This window comes from Pteropus medius, unplaced genomic scaffold (genome assembly GCF_902729225.1).
Source record: "Pteropus medius unplaced genomic scaffold, Ma_sr-lr_union100, whole genome shotgun sequence".
NCBI lineage: Eukaryota > Metazoa > Chordata > Mammalia > Chiroptera > Pteropodidae > Pteropus > Pteropus medius.
Genome location: NW_024353909.1, coordinates 3579048 through 3598860, shown reverse-complemented (window position 1 = coordinate 3598860; position 19813 = coordinate 3579048). Strand labels below are relative to the sequence as shown.

The following is a 19813-nucleotide window of genomic DNA, read 5'->3' as shown; positions in this document are numbered from 1 at the left end:
CTTCTTTTGTATTATTAGGCCAGTGACATTTAGGAAAATGTATGTTTTCTTAATAAAGAAATCAGCTCAGTTCTCTTGACTCTAGCTTTTTAAAAATTAAAAATTCAGGTAACACATCTTTTAGTCTACACAAAATTATGTTCTGAGTTTGCTCAGCTTTTCCCAGATTTCTTGGTTCAGAATAATGTACGTCTCTGGAAACGGTACTACCCAAGAGAAGACAGTTCCAATCTCATTGATTCAACACAGTTGACCATATTCTTGGCTGTACTTTGCACATAGCTGATTAAATACCTGCAGCAAACTATCGCCAAGAAAGAAATAAAGGCAAAATTCATCAAGTGATGGCCAATTTTCTTTAGATAAAAGAACCACAGAAATAGTGAAAATTGCTTTCATGATACTTCATTGGAATTATGTTCTTTTAGCATCAAAACAACAACAATAATAAAGTACTCTACTTCATTTTTAAGCATCTGACAAATGCGAAACTTAAAACCTCTAATTCTAAACACCTTATAAATTGTGATACCCCTTCCCCCATTAAAGAAACTCAGTTTCGAGGTCCCCCCCCCGCCCGACCCCACCATTATCATTAAAAACAGTATTTATTCTCCACTTAAAGACTAACAGGAGAAAAACATTTTTTTTAGGCTATCCCTTAAGAGAAGAAAAGATTCCTCCAAGTAATCCTACAATTCTGAACGAGGAACATTAGTGATACCCTTACCTACAATCGTGGCACAGGCAGTTAAAACTCATCATACTTATATTTTCTCAGGCACTTCTGACTGGAGTCGAGGAGCTGCCCAGATTATTATAGATACAGATTTAGCCAGACCAGAATCCAGTTCCCTAAGGAAAACACAAAACTATGAGACTTAGGGCTTTATGTTTCCCTCTTCTCCCACTTCAAAGGTGGCCCATGGACAATGCTCGAAATATATTGTTAAAATAAATTTTTTAAAAACTGAAATTAGAATGTAAACCTATAGATACATATATGTATATAGAAGTATGTAAATGCACATATGTGTTTATACACACACAGATGTGTATAGACATACATATTTAGACTAAAAAGAAATATACCAAAATTCTTATCTCTAGATTTGGTGATTATGGATTCTTTTTGTTTGTATTTTCCAACTTTCAAACTATGAGTTTATACTATATCTTTATAGCCTAGAGGGAAAAAAGACAGCTATGGCTCTTTGGATTGACATAGTCCTTTCAAGCAGGGCTAATTCTCCTTTTGAAAGTTAGAGACAAAGTTCTTTGAAAGTCCTAACAAGTTAGAGCTACTCTCCCACACCCTGTCCACCCCACGCCGTACTCACTAGGTAGCAGGGGGTGCCCTGTCACTCCTCTGAGCCTGAGAAACGATACAAGTTCAATAGGTCTCACTTTGTGGTCTGGATCAAGCTAAACCGAGCCAGTAGCAGGTCACAATACAGCTCCAGGAACTCCATGGCCTCCACAAGGTAGACTTCTAGAATAATATGCTCTCCTCAGATCTAAGCTCATTCATCTTTCCCAGCAGCCAGTTGGGCAGCAACTTCCTTCCTTGCTTTCTGGGCCTTCTTGGCTGCAACGCAAAGTACACAAATAGAAAACTGAATGTGCGAAGAGAAGTTTGTTGAATAAAAAGGCAGATTGCACCATAGTGTGAAACAATGTTTTTATAAAAACATAAAAACAAAAATATACACTTAAGATATACCAAGGATGCATAAAGTTATCAGTGTTTTGCACAAAGTCAGCAGTTCTCAAGGTGTCATTCCCAAATCAGTAACACCAGCATCACCTGGGAACTTGTTGGAAATGCAGATTCTTGGGGCCCACCCCAGAAATACTGAATCAGAGCAGAGCTCAGTCATCTGTGTTTGAACAAGCCCTCCAGATTCTGACACCTGATACAGGTTGAGAACCACTGCTTGAGGGGGTGCTTGTATAGGCGATCATTATTTTATTCTTTTGGCTTAACTTTATTTTCTAAAATGTTCCATAGTGAATATTGTTTCTGTAATAAAATTAGCTATTTAAAAAAGGAGAATGCATGTCATGCTTTGAATTTAAAAAAAAAAAGTTTTCATGAATAGTTTCATTTGATCCCCATATCACCTGTGTGAGGTTTGTATGTTATTTGCATTTTACAGCTGAGAAAATTGAGATTCTGAGAGGTTAAACAGCTTCCTATGGTCACATGGTTAGGATTTACTGGTTGAATTGGAACTCAAGGCCAAATCCTCAGACTTCAAATTCCTATGCTTTTCCATCACATTATGTCATAAAATGAACAAGTAGAGTCATGTTGCAGAGTCATGAACAAGTAGAGTCATGTAACATGTTCCATTTGCTATCCACCGCCATAAGTAAAGTCTTACTACCTTGAGTTATCAACTGATGACTGAGCCTGGAGAAACAGGCTTTTCACAAGTCAGGAAACCTGAGCCTCCAAAGTATATACCCCGTCTGTCCACCATACGATAAAAGTGATGCTCACCATCAAATTGTGAATAGACAGAGTTACTTTGTCATTGTGAACAAATCTTGACATGAGACTACATTTGAATCTGAAGCGTACACAAAGCTCAGATTCAAAGGTTGCTTAGCCAAGTCCTAAGTAGGAAAATATTCTTTCCCTTAGACATCATGGGGAAAAGAAATCACAGTAGAACTGGACTTGTTTCAGATAAATGACAGTTGCTATATCAATACTAATATTGAGAAGCATTTATTGTGTGTCCAGGTTATAGTTTGCATTACAAATAGAACCCTGAAAGGTCAAGAGTATTATCTCCTTTTAAAAAGGAATCAATTTAGGACGTTGTTCCATAGTGTAACAGCACGTCTGCTTTACACGCAGAAGGTCCTGGGTTTGTACCCCAGTGGAGCCACAGTCCACGGCCTTGCCACCCTGAACAAGCCCAATGTCTGATCTTGGAAGCTAAGAAGAGTCGGGCCTGGTTAGTCCTTAGATGGGAGACCACCTAGGAAGACCAGGTGCTGTAGGCATAAATAATAGTAAATTTTTTAATAAAAGAATCGATTTAGGTAAGACAAGGCTAATTTACTATATTTATCTCAAATCACTCAGGCACTCCATGTTTAAATTTCTTCATTTGTAAGAAGAGGATAAAATTTATCTGGATAATAATACGTATCACTGGATTGTCAGGATCAAATAAAAGAACACGTGGACATGCACTTTAAAATCACAAGTTCTGAGTACACCATCGTCATCCTCTTTGTTCATGGTAACAAAATAGGTACCAGTGGGTTTGCTTAAATTTCATTTATTTTGGGTACTTTCCTTAGGGCACTATTACCTAAGTAATGCTCAAATACCCTCTGTAAGATTTGGCTAAATGCTGCCCAGGAATCAATTTGGAAATTTGAGTAACAGCTGTCTCTCTACAAACAGATTATAGAAATTCAATAGCAAATAGTACTATGTATGGAGCACTCAGAAAACTGCATTTACATGCAATACTTATTTAACCTGAACTCTCCTCCTACTCAGAGATCATCAGTTTTTCAGTTCATTGAGGGGTTATTTACTCATGTGATCCACTGCAATGAAGAGAGAGCAAAAGGCAATAGAAAAGTCGGACTTAAAGATAGAAGACAACACGTCAGCCACTATCTCTACCCATGAGTATAATACTATCTGAGTTGCACCTGATAAAAGAAACAGTATTTCTTTTTTTCTTTTTTTTTTTGATGTGTTTGAAAAAGGGTGAGGAAGCCCTTCCAGAAAAATTTGCCTGGCAGCTCAAATTTAAGAGTTACTGCACATTTGAAAAAGCTTGACTAGATAAAGTTCTCTGCCTTGGTGGAGAGAAGTCCATTAATCTGGACATTTTTAAATTAAACTTTTGGAGACCATTGTAGAGTCACATGTAGTTTGGAAGAAATAATACAGAGAGAACCAGTGCACAAATTTACTCAGTTTTCCCCAATGATAACATCTTACAAAACCAAGATACTGATATTGATACAGTCAAGTCACAGAACCACCTTTGGAAATTTTTGAATAATTCATTCACTACAATAATCATTCTCACACTCTCACCAGTCAGAAACATTATTTTAAATTCTAAAGCTGGGGTTGGGGGTGGGGAGATTGCACAGTGATCTAAGAGGCAGCTGGTTGGACTGCCTGAAATATTACTTACTTTTCTTTCCAGGAGTTTTAGGCGATTGACAACCAGTTGCGAGTTGACCCAAAGGCGATCAGCTTTGAAGACAGAGCCAAATATGATTTCACCACAAGGAACAGCAACTCACAAATCACCTTGCTGACCAAATTTCCCAGAGAAAGAATTACCAGTGTCACAGGGACTTCGGTTTTTCAAAATCCACTTTATTCATTTAACAAGCCTCATGTAAGCAATTCCTGACTGTTCAGTAATGGCCTGGAAGCATTTGCTTCTCTGCGGACCAATTCCCTAAATATGACTCTTGCAATTTAAATAAGGGTTAGGTTTCCTCTGGTTTATTCCAATCACTGCTGTTTTTACTGAAATTTTTGAGAGTTCTGCAGGAAGTTTCTGACAAACCTGAAAGTCTTTGGCAAGTGTCTGAGGAAGCAGACAACAGAGGGAGATTCCCCTCCTGAAAGGACATATTAGTCACTTATGGAGAAATTATAAGACTTCCTTCTAAATAAAACATTAATGAATTTGAAAGGAAAATCCCCACTGGAAGAGATCACATAACATTAAGGCATGTGGAAATGAGGACATAGAATTGTTCAGAGAAGTAGATAAAATACAAGCTTAAAAATTGCACATTTCTGCATTTGAACATATAGAAAAGCGTTTGAAAAATAATCTAATACCAGGCACCAACATGTTTCTAGGGAAAGCTAAATCCACTAAGTATTTAAATAATTTCAATGTTTTCTGTCACTGGCATTCAAAGATGAAATTCCTTTCCTAAAATGACACCTTTACATGCTGAAGCATACAAGCAGGAAGATGTAACAGTGTGCAAAATGCCACCTTCTCCTCTTGTTATGACACACATGGTTTCCTAAGTTACAAGTAATTTTCTCTGGTTTGATCCCTTAACGTCAAAAAGAGTTGGGATAGTTGTCTGAGCTTCCCCTGCTTGTACTACAGGTCTCGAAAAAACACCAAGGAGGAACTAGGTGACACAGAGCTGGTTTGAAACTCCAGCCTGCTTAGGGAGAAGAATAACCAGCACAGCAGGGTTTTGTTTCCCTACCAACAGCATAGCTCAAGCTCTCCCATCACACAAATTCAATCTACACACATCAAAGGAATTCAATAGGAATCCAGGGAAAGAGAAGAGGTAGACAAAACAGATTGGAGTTTAACTCTTCAGTCTCCAAATGTCCCAAATACCTTCAAAAATCTCCTTTCACTTCATCAGTTCTTAAAACTCTGTGGGGATAAAAGAAAAAAACTTGGTGAAATAAAATGAAGGACTTTCAAATGAGATGGAAAACAGATAGCAAATAGGTTAACTAGATAAGAGAAGAAATAAGGAAATAGGAGCAAAAGAATTAGCACGGAAAGTCTCCCAGGTGGGATATCCTTGTGAAATTTCATTCAGCTATTTATTGAGCCAGTTACAGTGTTTAAGATCCCCAAGTTTATTTCATATAAGTAACTTAAATAGAGAATTTTCTAAATACCAGAGAATAATACAAAATTTTAGAGAATTAAGGTAACTTTTGGTTATTTTAATATCTTAAATCTAACAACTATATTAGCTTACTTATTAAACTGACACTATTGAGCTTCCTACCATCAAAAAAGAAATCAGGATTGCTTGATAAAGACTTCTAAAATAGGATACAGTGGAGATATGACCCACCCTTTTGGGACTGCAGCATCAAACCAGGAAATCACCTGTGTTTCACCAATCAGAACATCCTGTTGTTTTTTTTTTTTATTAGACACGCCTTTTTACTGCATAATTGTGTTAATGGCTGGTAGTTAAAAAACTTTTTTTTGCTTGCATCTATTTGTGTTTGCTCTTTCATCTTTGTCTGAAGAGCTGCTCTCTGAGTGTGTGTCCCGATCTGGGAGAAAGTAGCTATTCTTGAATACATCTGGATGGTCTGAGGCTCTCTATCTTTTTGCAGTTTTAATGACAGTTTAGTGAGCTAATCATGAACTAGAAACCAGAATGCCAGTTAGCACTAAAAACGGAATCACTAAGTGACCACAGGACTTCCTTCTCAGCCAAACTGAGAAAGAAGACAACTGTCATGAATAATATTAATATTCGTGAAGCAAAGCCCTCTGATAGCTACAGATTGGTAACTTCACTATTTTACTTCCTGGTGAGAGGTGTGTATGTGTGGAGTTCAATAATTTTGATGATCTTTTGTGCCCATTTACATGACAAAAATATCAAAACTGAGGTCTAAGGATTCCTTCGAAAGAATCTTAGAGATCATATACTTTATTTGCATTTTAACTTATTCATTTTAATATTTCTAAGATAACATTCTCATAAAAAATCCAAACAATGAATCCCTTTTGTTCCTTTTGGCCACCACCCAAATCCACTTTCCTAAGATAACCAATGTTAATTAGTTGCTTCATATCTTTCTACTCCTTTTCTGCACAAATAAATGTATGCGACTTTTATGTTATATATCTTTTAACATTAAATACATGATATTGTACTGTATATATTTGCTTAAAATGTTTAGAGAGCTCTTCTATCTACATTTTACTTCCAACCCTTCATTTAGTTCAAGCTCTTCATTGTGCAGAACAAATTCGAGTCTAAAGTAGTAAAACGACTTTTCTAAGGCCAGATAGCTACAGAATAGAGACCAGAGCCCAGCCAGTACTTTTAAAGTCAAACAAAAAGCAATTATTATTTAGTGAACAATTTGCAGAAACTGAAAGGGAAAAAAATCTACTCAGAATCCAATCTCTCCAATAATTAAACTTATTTTTTTTCTCAGTTTAGTTTTTGTCTCTATGCGGAACCATTCTTTTACGTAGTTGTAATCAAAGCATAAATTCAATTGTTCATTTTTTTCTATTGAGTTATAAAAGTTCCCTGAGGGTCCCAAGAGAAGGCTTAATAAATCAGGCCCGGAAAGTCCAAGGAATGAAGGTCGATGATGGCCACGCCCCAGGGCTCTGTTTGGGAACCCCTAGAATTTACTGGAGCAGAAAGACGGCGGGTCATTGTGAGGTCAAGGTGAGGGAGCCGGACTCAGCCCCGTTCACGTGACCCAGCCCCAGGGGGAGGAGTTCGTTTTCCCACCGGAGAGGGCGCTGGGGACGCCGGGCGGGCGGCGCCCCCTCTCCGGGGTACTCCTGGGCGTCGCTGTCCGGCCCAGGCGTGACGCCATCTCCCGGTGCCGGGGGCGGGACGCGCTTGACGCTATCTCAGGGCGCCCGGCTGGGGGTGCGCTGGGTGTGGGGCGGCTCCGGGGCCGGGGATGGCGGCGGCCGCGGTTGCGGCGGCTCCGGGACGAGCGGGAGGAGCCCGAAGAGCGTCGTGAGATGGGCGGGTGAGTGTCGCCGGGAGTGGGGGGCGCCCGGCCAGCCTCACCGAGGCTACGGAGGCCTGGGCTTGGCGCTCCGGAGCCCAGCCAGAGCCCGCTGCCCCGTCGAACCGGGGCCCGAAACCCGCGGACCGAGGGAGCGAAAGAGGCCGCGCCTTGACCCGCGCGCACTTCCCTCGGACCCAGCTCAGAAGGCTGCCCCGCGCCCCGCGGCTGTGTCCCCACTGGCTGGGGTGCCCGAGTCCTTGGGGCGGGAAGCGGCCCCCAAACAAGGAAACATCACCTACTGGCCCTCGTCCCTGCTCCTCTGCTTGAAGGGTAGACCCCAGCTCTGTGAACGTTGACTTCCCAATTTCGGGCCGTACCCTTTTTTTGGCTCAAGGATTTCGAGATCATGGGAAGCCATAACCCTTAGTATCTTCCAAGCTCCTATCTTTCTGGCGGGCGCACCTCTCGTCTTCAGAGAATTCTGGTCTCTGTCTGGATTCAGTCTCTTGATCCCTTGGTTCTGCTGGCATCCTTGGTCACTCTCTGGAACAGTTGCCCTTCCCCGTTAGCTTGCGTGGGGGTCACAAGCTACGTCTTCCTTTTGAGGAATCCTCATTGAGCCCCTTCAGAGGCGGAGGTTTCAGATTCCAGAATGTGTTTTGTGTTGTGGGAACCTGGTCCACAGGCTTGGCTCTTTGTTGTCATTCCCGCAGACCTTTTGCCTCTTTCAGTCCTTTTATTAGCTGTGTTTGGCTAACCCCTCAGTGACCTACAGGCAAGTTTTCTTTAACGTTCTAGTTGCAGGGAGCAAGGATCATTCTGGAGTTGAAGATGTGAGCCCAGATTTTGTTGGGAATGAAGGAGAAAGCTAACTGCTTTTCCGTAACTTGAACTGCGGGCAAAGGAGGGATGCTCAGCTTGCGGCCATCGTGTAATTTGTATTTATGGAACTAAGGATTTGTCTTTCCACCTTGTTTTCCTGTCTCATCACCTTTTTGTGTGCATCCACATCTTGTTAATCGTAAGAGATAAATGTTACCCTTGGCTTGGTTTGAGGTGTTCAGTTTGTTTTGAGGCTTGCGGTGTTCTGTAGGACCTGGATGGACAGTAGTTTGTTTCTTACAGTACTCAGTACTACTTTCTCTGGTTTCGGAGATTAGGCCTCGGTTTTTCAGTGTTTAGTGTTTCTGGCATTTGTAGATTGAGATATTGAGTTTGGTGTAAGTTTTGTTTCCCCATTTTTAGCTATGTGAGAATCAAGGCAGTGTTTTTAGTTTGTCACCTGATTCAACACTTTGTGCAAAGTTGTCACTCAAAAATTTTACACACACACAGGAGGCCATTTTTTTACTCTGAAAATCTGTTAATAAGGCTTCCCCGTGAGTGACTCCCCCTTGACCTCTTTTTCTGCCCCAGAAACATAAATAATTGTTCTTTTACCTCTAGCGCTGCCTTTCTCATTTAAATAACCTCCACAACTGTGTTTTCATCAGCTCTGAATATAAGTGAAAGCTGTGAAGTTAATTTTTCCTGCTTCCTGTTGTTCACATGGGAACAATGTTGAGTCTTCCACTCTTATTTGTACATTTACCTGAAATTAGGATTGGAAGTAAATTTAACCTTTGGGGAATAGATACAGGTAGAGAATGAACACTATGATGTTAAGGAAAATAATGAAGTTTGACATGGAAAATTTTTTTTCCAGGGATATTTTCCTACAGATTAGAGCTTAAGAGATAGCTTTTTCTATATTTAACTGCCTGGGCACCCAGGATAAATGTGCGGGTTACCTCTGGAGAAGAAGAAGAGGAAGGGACTCGTGGAGTTGAATGTCTTTGTGGCTTTGAAATTACCTTTCTTGATGACCCTGGGGAAGGTCAGAGATTAGGCTCTGTTTACTTTATCCTTACATCTGTCTTCTAGGCTCCCACGCCAGCGCCAGCGGGGAGGACACTGCTTTCTACAGCTGCTCAGAAGCACCACTGGAAGCTCAGGTAATACAGGTGCTTTGGATACCTTCTTGCAGAAAAACATCTGGGATTCAACAGTGGAAAAACAGAACAGAGTGTAATATAGAAATCTCTTTTCAGATCTAAAGAACTGGAGCCTGATTGGAAGAAATAGGTGACAAAGTTCATATGCATTGAAGTATTCAGACCAAAATGATACTTAATGACAATGGACAAAAGCATATATGAAAGGTGACAACAAGAGAAACGGGAGAGAGAACTTTCTTAGGAGTCATATAGACCCAAGATAGTAATAAACAGGCGTGTTTGGAGGAATGGAATCAATTTTAGGAAGTGGTGCCTAGAGCAGGCCTACAATGAAAAAGGAGCGCTTGACAAAAGAGAACACAAAGGAAAAAAGGGAATGAATAAAGAAGGCAAAGTGAAGGTGGTCAATGAGAAGAAAAGAAGCCTTGCCAGACTAGGGAACAAGAAGTCTATGTGAGGTCAGAAGAGTTTTATTGCTTTTTGGGGAAGAGAAGAAACAAATAAATGGTAGAACACACTAGTACAATCACTCTCCCGACAGAGCCCGGGTTTGAATGTAGTATTTCATGGGGCAAAGAAGATACTGATGTTTATAACATGTTTAGGAGCAAGGTTTAAAAAAAAAACAAGACACAAGCAGACCTCAGGACTTACTGACACCCGGGTCCTTGAGGTAGTGGTGATATGAGGCAAAGGAGGATGGGAATTTAACCAGATCTCAGGTCAGGGGACCTGGGGATAGATGAGCTCGTAATCCAAATTAGTCTGGGGAAAGGAAGTGCGGATGAGGTTATACGTTCAGGAAAGAAGATAGCACAGTAGTCTTTAGCAAAAAGAGAAACTTAGGAAAAAGAGCCAGCAGCAAAGACGTGTTCAAATCCCCCTTGGGGAGAAGGCTGAGAATTGTCAAGATCCCCACCAGAGGCATGACTAATCATGAAGCTGTTGGTTTCCCTGGGGTTATTTACTCATTATCGAATGCTTGTCCTTGTAGCTCTTTTTGATTTCTGTGACTGTTTCTTTCATGTCCTAGGCTGGATGAGTGAGGAGGGGAGCATCCTTGCCTGCCCCTCTCTCATACCTCTTTTTTTCCAGCAGTCCCGTCTGTTACATCTTCCACCATGGGCACAGTTCTGTTATTTCCTTTGACTTGGTTCACCCCTAGGTTACTTTTCTTTGCCTCTGATTTGTTCCCTAGCAGATGTGGGCGCCCCAGCCAACAGCAGAGAGGGGTGCAGGGGAGCCACAGAGAAGCCCCTTCTGATGCCCCAAGGAGCAAGCCGACCCCTTCCAGGCTCCAGGAACACCACAAAGCAATATGAAACCCGTTCATGAGAGGAGTCAGGAATGCCTTCCACCAAAGAAACGAGACCTCCCCGTGACCAGCGAGGATATGGGGAGAACTACCAGCTGCTCAACTAACCACACACCCTCCAGTGATGCCTCTGAATGGTCTCGAGGGGTTGTGGTGGCTGGGCAGAGCCAGGCAGGAGCCAGAGTCAGCCTGGGGGGTGACGGAGCTGAGGCCATCACTGGTCTGACAGTGGACCAGTATGGTATGCTGTATAAGGTGGCTGTGCCACCTGCCACCTTCTCTCCAACTGGCCTCCCATCCGTGGTGAACATGAGCCCCTTGCCCCCCACATTTAATGTAGCGTCTTCACTGATTCAACATCCAGGAATCCATTATCCCCCAATCCACTATACTCAGCTCCCGTCCACCTCTCTGCAGTTTATCGGGTCTCCTTATAGCCTTCCCTATGCCATGCCACCTAATTTCCTACCGAGTCCCCTCCTTTCCCCTTCTGCCAACCTCGCCACCTCTCACCTTCCACACTTTGTGCCATATGCCTCGCTTCTGGCAGAAGGAACCACTCCTCCTCCCCAGGCTTCATCCCCGGCCCACTCAATCAACAAAGCTCCCTCTGCCACTTCCTCACCTGGGCAGTTGTCACATCACTCAAATACTCAGCCACTGGACCTCGCTCCAGGACGGATGCCCATTTATTATCAGATGTCCAGGCTACCTGCTGGGTACACCTTGCATGAAACCCCTCCGGCAGGTGCCAGCCCAGTTCTCACCCCTCAGGAGGGCCAGTCTGCTCTGGAAGCAGCCGCTGCCAATGGACAGAGACAGCGAGAGCGAAATTTAGTAAGACGGGAGAGTGAAGCCCTCGACTCCCCCAGCAGCAAGGGCGAAGGCCAGGGACTGGTGCCAGTGGTCGAATGTGTGGTGGACAGACAATTGTTTTCAGGTTCTCAGACTGCACGGGTGGAGGTGGCGGTGCCGGCACACCGAGGGACCCCAGACACCGACCTTGAGGTCCAGCGGGTGGTTGGCGCTTTAGCTTCTCAGGACTATCGTGTGGTGGCAGCTCAGAGGAAAGATGAGCCCAGCCCCCTTAACCTGTCCCATCATACCCCTGACCATCAGGGTGAGGGGCGAGGGTCAGCCAGGAACCCAGCGGAGATGGCCGAGAAAAACCAGGCCCAAGGCTTCTACCCTCAATCCCATCAGGAACCAGTGAAACACAGACCTTTACCCAAAGCAATGGTTGTAGCCAATGGCAACCTGGTGCCCACTGGAACTGACCCAGGCCTGCTTCCCATGGGCTCGGAGATCCTGGTGGCATCGAGTTTGGACATGCAGGCCAGAGCCACCTTCCCAGACAAGGAGCCAACGCCACCCCCCATTACCTCTTCCCACTTGCCCTCCCATTTCATGAAAGGCGCCATCATCCAGCTGGCTACGGGGGAGCTGAAGCGGGTGGAGGACCTCCAGACCCAGGATTTTGTGCGCAGTGCCGAAGTGAGCGGGGGACTGAAGATTGACTCTAGCACAGTCGTGGACATTCAGGAGAGCCAGTGGCCTGGATTTGTCATGCTGCATTTCGTGGTTGGTGAGCAGCAGAGCAAAGTGAGCATCGAGGTGCCCCCGGAGCACCCCTTTTTTGTATATGGCCAGGGTTGGTCCTCCTGCAGCCCTGGGAGGACTGCACAGCTCTTCTCTCTGCCCTGCCATCGGCTACAGGTGGGAGATGTCTGCATCTCTATCAGTTTACAGAGCTTGAACAGTAACTCAGTTTCTCAGGCCAGCTGTGCTCCCCCAGGCCAACTGGGTACCCCCCAAGAAAGGCCTGAGAGGACAGTCTTGGGACCCAGAGAGCAATGTGACAGTGAGGTTAAGAGCCAGCCTCCAGCCGAGGGCTCCCAAATGGTAGAGCCTTCGCAGCCGGAGCCTGGTGCTCAGGCCTGCTGGCCAGCCCCAAGCTTCCAAAGATACAGCATGCAAGGGGAGGAGGCACGGGCTACGCTGCTCCGTCCCTCTTTCATTCCACAGGAGGTAAAGCTGTCCATCGAAGGGCGTTCCAATGCAGGAAAATGAACCTCTCTCCCAGATCGGACTGGGGCTTTACCCCAGAGCTGGGCCTCACAGTGAGCAGGCAGAGGATTTGCACATCCCGCGCAGGGAACGGCTCTCTTGGCAGTGAGATTGGGGTGAAGGTGGCGGGGTTAAGAGGAGGCATGAAGGCAGCCTCCCAAGACAGGGTCTGTCGCTCATTACCCCATGGCATCCTTTCAGGATATCCCCAGAGGATGCTATGATGGGGGGCAGCAGGCCTGGGCCAAGGAAGGAAGGGGGTACATGCAAGATAAGAAACATTCCAAATATCAGGGCCTCCCTGTTCTTTTCTCCCCATCCTTAGCTCCTGCAAGGGAAACATCAGGCTCTGGGAGCAGGTGACAGAGGGAGGGAGCAAAGAAAGAGCCAAAAATGGTGATCCACAGCTTATAGTAGCAGTTCAACTGTCTGAAGTTTTTTTCCTTTCTTTTTTTGTGGTGGGAGGGCAAGAGGCCCCATTGTTGGAATAAGAGGGTTCTCACCCAGAACTTTTCTTTTGAGAGCTGTGCACTTTAAAGGGTAGTTTTGTTACAGATGTCTGTGGCTGGTTGTCGGGGAGGAGCACTCATGTGCAGGACTCTGCTTGATCCTGCTTCAGCTCTTTCCCATTTCTCACTGTTCCTCCCACAAGGCTTCTAGCACCAGAAGACAGAGAAGCCCCTCCAGAGTGAAGAACTGCTTTGGCAGGAACCCAGTCAGAGGACTTAGGGAGAAAGACCTGATGGCCAGGCTGACCCGGCTCTAGGCAGGGCTTCTGGAAAGGGAGCTGATGTAACAAAGCTCCTCCTACCCGGCTTGCCAGACCTTCGAAATTGTACTGAATCTCTAGTTGGTAAAGGTGACTTTTGAAAGAACAAGTGGACCCTTTCCCCCAGCCCGTGCACCCCTCCTCTGTTTGTCTACGTTGTGCCTAAGTGCCTGTGCGGCCCCCACCCTTCTGCTGCCCTAACCTTTGCATGGTGTCTTGACCTGGGCCTAACCTGTAGCTGCACTGCCTTCCCTCTTCTGCAAAATTGGTTTTGTCCTCTCTGACCAAGACTTCTAGTTTTCGGTGTGTAGGGAGTCTCTCTAGTTTCCCCTTCAGTCATATTCTCTATTTTTTAAAAATCATGTCCCCTCCTCTGCAGCTTAACAGCTTGGTGGAGAAACAAGAAAGGGAACTGTGCCCCGGGTCAGGGCAAATACGCCGGGCTGGGCCGTGCCCATCCTGATGTTTTTACAGAGGTCTTCCCACCTTATTCCACTTCCTCTCCTAGCCTTCAGGCTTCTCCAAGCTATCCCCTTTCACCTGCAGCTCTGAGGTTCTGGGGTAGTCTTGATAATGAATGTTTCAATACCTGAAGTCTTCTAGATTTCATTTCATGGTGGAGTATTCCTCTGCAAAGAGCATTTTCAGTCTTCGTTGCATTTGCCCCTCTGTCTTAAACCCATGTTTTCTTCACAACTTTTAGCATCAGCTCAGACTGTGGGATTCCACTGGGTATTGAGAATTGGGCGCCCCCTCCAGCTTCAGGTGGGTGGGTGGGTTTTTTGTTTGTTTTTCAGGGGTCTTTAGACTCTTGGAGCAACTCAGGGTATTGTCCCCCCAGCTCTCTGGCAAGGCTTCTCCCAGGGTATGATCTTGGCATTTCCTTTACAAATGTATTGGAACTGGCTGAGGCCTGGCCGGTCGTCAGGAGTCTCAACCTCTGAGCTCTGATCTCTGCTCTGTCAAAGACTCTAGACAAGTCTTATGACCTCTTGGTCTTTCACTTCCTCCCCAGCTGCCAAATGGGGATAAATTATCTTACCTACCTCCTGGGGGGAGGGGGAGTTCTGAGAATGAAGTCATTCTTAGTGTTCAGGTGCTAAAGGTTGTTCTCCCGGGGGAACAAAGTGACTGAGACTGGCTTGTTTGTTACAAGCCCTACACTCCATTGTTTCATTCCTCGAGAGCAGTTACCTGGTCAGTCACCTTTCAGAGGCTCATCCAAAGGAAGCTGCTGACCTGACTGCAAGTACTTAAGTCTTTGGTTCACCTTAGAACCAAATACCAACCCTGTCTGGTGAACACTCAACCTTGTTCTCATTTGGGATCATGCTCTTTCTCTTCTCTGTCTCCCATTCTCTCTGAATGCTGCTTTCTTTGGTTTCTTTCCCACCATGGGGACCTGTGGGGTTGAGTCTTGAGGAATCCTCTCAGATGAGTGCCCCAGGAGAAAGCCTCATCTACGTCTGTTACGTGAACAACTCGTTCCTAGGGATTACTATTTGCACGGTCTCAGAAACATCCTTCCTCAAAGGAAGGCTCATCAACTGAATATAGTGACATGCACACAGTTGACACTCAAGAAATGTCCACCCAAGAAAACCAGTTGAGCTTCCTTCTTATGCAAGCAAACCTATATCTAACCAGATACAGGCCAAACAGTTTAAATTAGTCACTCTCTACTACCCAGCCTGGTGACTTCCACTTAATCCTGGAAGGAGAAAATCTTGTGCACCTTGGTAAGTTGGGCCCTGACCTTTCTGCTGCTGTTCCTCTTGTCTCTTGCTGGTAAAACAATACCAGCAGCTCCCCTGATACTCTGCCATGCATATGTAATACGTTAATATCTTCTGAGTTGCAGAGGCGTCTTGTAAAGTATGGTCTCCCAGGAAGAGAAGCTCTGTGCTCTAAATCTTGATCAGAGCTGTGGCACTCCCCTTCCCTTTTCCCTCTGGTTCAGTCTTTCTTCCAGGCATGAGAAATAAGAGTAACCTGATATGTCCATTCTTCCTTGTAGGAATTTCATGTTTGCAAAAGACCTGAGCGGTATTGAGAGAGAGATCATTTTAGTGGGAAGCTGTCAAGCTTTTTGGGGAATGAGCAATGAAGAAGGCCAGAGCCAATCCCTTGTCAGTGGTAGGCCATTCTCAGAACTTAAGGAGAGAAAGTAGGACTGCTGACTTGGGCACTAAACAGAACGCCTGTACCACTTTGGGAGTAGGGGAACCAGGTAAAGGATGAGTGATACGTCCAAGTCTTGGATTATCATTCCTATCAGGATTAGTGTACGCCAGGCTCGGAGTGGGGAGGAAGGGACTGTGGGGAAGAAGGGCCTGGGAGTTCAGAGCTGAGCACTTATACCCATGGGGAGGGGCTCCAGTGGATCTGAACTGACCCTTCTACGCTCTTGGTCCCAGTTGGTTGTAACACCAAGGGCCGTGGTCTGTGCTGCTTAGCCACTGCTGCTGTCTGCTCACCGTCCTGCCTGCTGTCTTTTATAGCTCCGTCCTTCCATGTCTTTGTCCATATAGGTGATATCCAGGCATCCTGTCCATTCTTACCTGTGCAAGTGTTATATTATAGCAGTCACGGTGACTAGGAATAGTATGACATGCTGCTGGCAGGTTGGTGACTCCAAAGGGATATGGCTTCAGTGCTTGTGGGGAGCCCTTTGGCTCCAAATATCTGTCTCGAGGGAGAAACAAGTAGGTTCTGCTAGTGGGTGTTTTCTGTGTATTAACTTCTTTTCTTTGTGGTATCTTGTATCCTGTTTTTAAAAATAAATGACGGGGAACCAAGATAGGGCCTGTGTCAGCATCCAGGGAGGTTCATCTGGCTCCAGTTATATGGACTCTTGTCTGGGTTGAGGGAGGGTTTGAAGTTTGTAATAGCCCCTCAGTGGGGTTTAGTTTTATTTTACCAGTGGGCATCATAGGAGATGCACAAGTTGGTGGTATGATTTAAACCTGCATCAAGCAAGCATATTGAAGAGTTGAGTGATCACACTGGAGATGAAGGGTGGACATGGACTGTCTGGGAAAGGGCCTGGGTCCATTGGGGTAAAGATAGCCTGATTAATCGGTCATGAGAGATTAGGTCACAGTCTTAAAAGCAAAGTAAATAGGGCAGAGGCCAAGTTTTAGGGAGACTTCTTGGCCTCCTAGGGCTAAGTCTACAAAACCACACTGAAGCTACAATACTTTCCAGGTGGGAAAAAGTGTACACTACAGTTGAAGAGCTGAACTGTGCTAAGTTGGATGTTGACTGAGAACCTGTTAGCCCTTTGCTGGGAAGCATTCACTCTCCACACTTCCCTGGAGTAGGGAAGGCCTCCCACATTATGCAATAATAAAATAAGCATCTGGGTCTTTGCAGCTGTCAGTTACTCTTTCAACTCTAGGATCCATTTTGGGTTCAGAAGCCTGGTTTGGGCCTAGGATGACACTGTCCCTTGAGATGCTAGAGTTGACTGCGCTCTCTCCTTACCTGCGGACTATGCACAGTGACTAGGGGGGAGGGAGGAGAGGGGGTGCGGTTTGCCCTGCTAAACCTCCCCAGCAGGAACAGTAGTAATAAATGCACTTTTCACACTAAGGTTTCTTTATTAGTTCTCCTGTTAAGCCTAGATCCTCCCCTGGTAGTCTGTGTAGTCCCAAAGCCATTCTTACTGTAGATACCCAGCAGTAAAGATGGTCTGGAATTGGGTTCCTGTCCTCAGTGTGTGTGGCAGCTGCCCATGTGCCTTTACCTATTGTCAAACTTGCATTTATTTCCGTCTTTATGACTGTCATGGGGACTGAGGTTCTTTGGAGAGAGAGCGTGAGCTGATGACACAGTGGTTTTACACCCTCTCCCTGGACAGGGAGTTTGCACGTAGTTGTGAGCTGTGAGTGGTTAGTGCATTGCTGGTATTGCTGAAGGCAGGGTTCATCCTTCATTTGCTGATACTCGCATTCAAGAGAATCTCATATTGGGGGAGAGACTGACTGTACTCGTGACAAACTTGAAGTGTTAAAAGTAAAGCTGTCCCCTACAACCTTCCTAGTCACACACAGGATCCCTGTAGCCAAAACAGTATATGTTCCAGCTGCAGAGAGCAAACTACTCTCAGCTTGCACAGCACCTTAGGGAAGGGAAGAATATATGGATAGGGAATGGGGTGGAGAAAGGAGGATGGGAATATTGTCATCCAGTTGGCTTTAGGGTCCTGAGGAGTAGAGAAGGATGGCACTGGGGTAGTCTGGATGGATCTGATTGGTGTAGGAGTTCCCTGTAGATAAATTACTGACCCCCAACTACCATCCCCAGTATGTAATGGCTGAATTAATATGTAATCAACTGCATTGTATCTAAAGCCTTAGAAATAGTCAGGTGCTCCCCCCACCCATACCATTTCTCACCCTCTAATCCTACCTGATCTTTAACAAAGCATTAATAATTCTAAGGATAATCTCTATTTTGTTGTGCTTTTTTGTAACTGTTTTAAATAAATCAATTTGTACTGTATATTTGTACTTTTGTGAGATCCTTTTTGCTGTTGACCATTTTAAGTCTCTGTACTTGGCTACACACAGATTGTATTTTTATTGTTAATGCTCTTCTTATGAATACCTGCATTTAACTTGTGGACTATGTAAACACAATATATATCAATATCTATATATCTATATATCTATCTATATAAACTACTAGCTTTTCCTTTTGGTGTTTGCGCCTTTTTCCTATCTCAGCCTTAGATGATATGGCCACTGGGTGGGCGATAGGAGGAGCCTTTTGTGGGAGAGCTTGTAAGAGAGAGCAAATGGTGCCCACCTTTGTGTGGTGGGCTCGGGGCCGATTATGCAAGCTAGTCCTGAAGCGTGGTCTGCACATTTTGTGGGTATGTGTTTCAGAGACCCAGAAATCTACTCGTAGACTTAGCTACTAGCAGTCAATAAAAGGGTACTGTAGATGTCTTCACTGCTGGCCTTTTCTCTATTTCTTTCCTCAGCAGTATTGCCAGAAATTGCTGGAATGTCAGTTCCAGTGATATTGACTGCTTCTAACTCAGAAAGCTTGCCACTGATAACAGGTGAAACACTCAGATACACTTATTAATAGTTCCTGTGTACCACAAACTATCTTAAGTGCATTATATATTAACAATCATTTGTTGCTAATACTATTATTTCCATTTTGTGGGGAAACCAAGACAGAGGTCAAGTAACTTACCCAAAGTTACACAGCTATTAAAAGGCAGTGCAGAATTTTAAATCCAAGCATCTAACTCCTGAGTCTGTATTTTAGTTGGTTGTGAAAATTAAATGAGATAATCCATATAAAATGCTCAGAATAATCTTTGACACATAGAGAGTATTTTGAAGGATCCCAAGTAGACCTTCAGTAAGGAGCTGTGAGAGGAAGGCATTTGGTTCAATTAAGTACTTTTAAATGCCCAGTACCTTGTAATAAGCTCATTGAAATTTTTGCATTTTTCAGAACAAGTATTTCAGCCTGCCTGGTAGGAATTAACCCTAGTTTGGTGGGGGGTCAGTTAACACTATCAAAGAGCCTTAAACCTATAGAGGTTAGAGAAGAGTCCAAGTTTCCTTGTCATGAATCGGAAGAGGTCCACATTCCCGGCATAGTTATTTTTCTGGCTACAACTTAACTAGGGCACGTCCTTCTGGACTTGAAGATCTGTAATTATCTAAACTATACACAACCTTTGGTGCAGGTTAAGGAAAGTTCTGTGCTTGTTCTGTACCATCAGAAGCTTTAGAAATGACCTAAGCTCTTGTCTGCTCCATGGTTTGGCAGCCATATAAACTGCCAAAGCAGTCGTTTTGCTCCAGCCTTGACCACTTATTGACTTGAGCTCTCATATCACCTTAATTTTGGATTATTCTATCTTGGCTCTGGGGAATAAAAAAAAAGATAGATTACCTCCTCCCAAACGTGAGTTCCTTGGTGCTAAGGGCCTTAATATTGCAGCTATTTCTATGAACACATTCCTGAGTGCAGCTGTCTGCTGTTTGGGAGAGAATTTTAAAGTTTAACAAACTGAATTCTTGGAAAAGTAGCCAGGACCTAGTCTAAATACCACATCCTCTTTAGAAGATGCCAGTTATGAATTTGGAAAAGGTAAGCTAGGTTTAAATAGTCCTGGGACTGTGGATTACCTTCGT

General features: G+C 44.4%; 1 protein-coding gene and 1 long non-coding RNA gene across 7 annotated transcripts; one reads left to right on the top strand and one right to left on the bottom strand.

Annotated features, from left to right (window-relative positions):
* Positions 1–762: 762 nt before the first annotated feature.
* LOC120593879 (uncharacterized) lies at positions 763–5823 on the bottom strand. Its single transcript, XR_005650458.1, has 5 exons — positions 5782–5823; positions 5376–5414; positions 4182–4243; positions 1341–1588; positions 763–855 (listed from the first exon to the last, which is right to left on the bottom strand). It is a non-coding gene; the product is annotated as an uncharacterized LOC120593879 (long non-coding RNA).
* A 1547-nt stretch (positions 5824–7370) lies between these two features.
* Positions 7371–18344, top strand: ATXN1L (ataxin 1 like). Of its 6 annotated transcripts, none has more exons than XM_039851934.1 (4): positions 7371–7516; positions 9422–9492; positions 9589–9699; positions 10697–18344. In XM_039851934.1, the coding sequence occupies exon 4, from the start codon at positions 10814–10816 to the stop codon at positions 12878–12880; it is 2067 nt and encodes a 688-aa protein (XP_039707868.1). In that variant the 5' UTR covers positions 7371–7516; positions 9422–9492; positions 9589–9699; positions 10697–10813; the 3' UTR covers positions 12881–18344. The 6 variants fall into 6 exon arrangements, with proteins under 6 accessions (XP_039707868.1, XP_039707869.1, XP_039707864.1 ...); XM_039851935.1 differs by having other exon boundaries at positions 10694–18344; XM_039851930.1 differs by having other exon boundaries at positions 9589–9953.
* The last annotated feature ends 1469 nt before the right edge of the window (positions 18345–19813 follow it).

Bases quoted from the DNA above. Each gene is read 5' to 3' on its own strand.
- ATXN1L (XM_039851932.1), top strand. From the start codon at position 10,814: ATGAAACCCGTTCATGAGAGGAGTCAGGAATGCCTTCCACCAAAGAAA.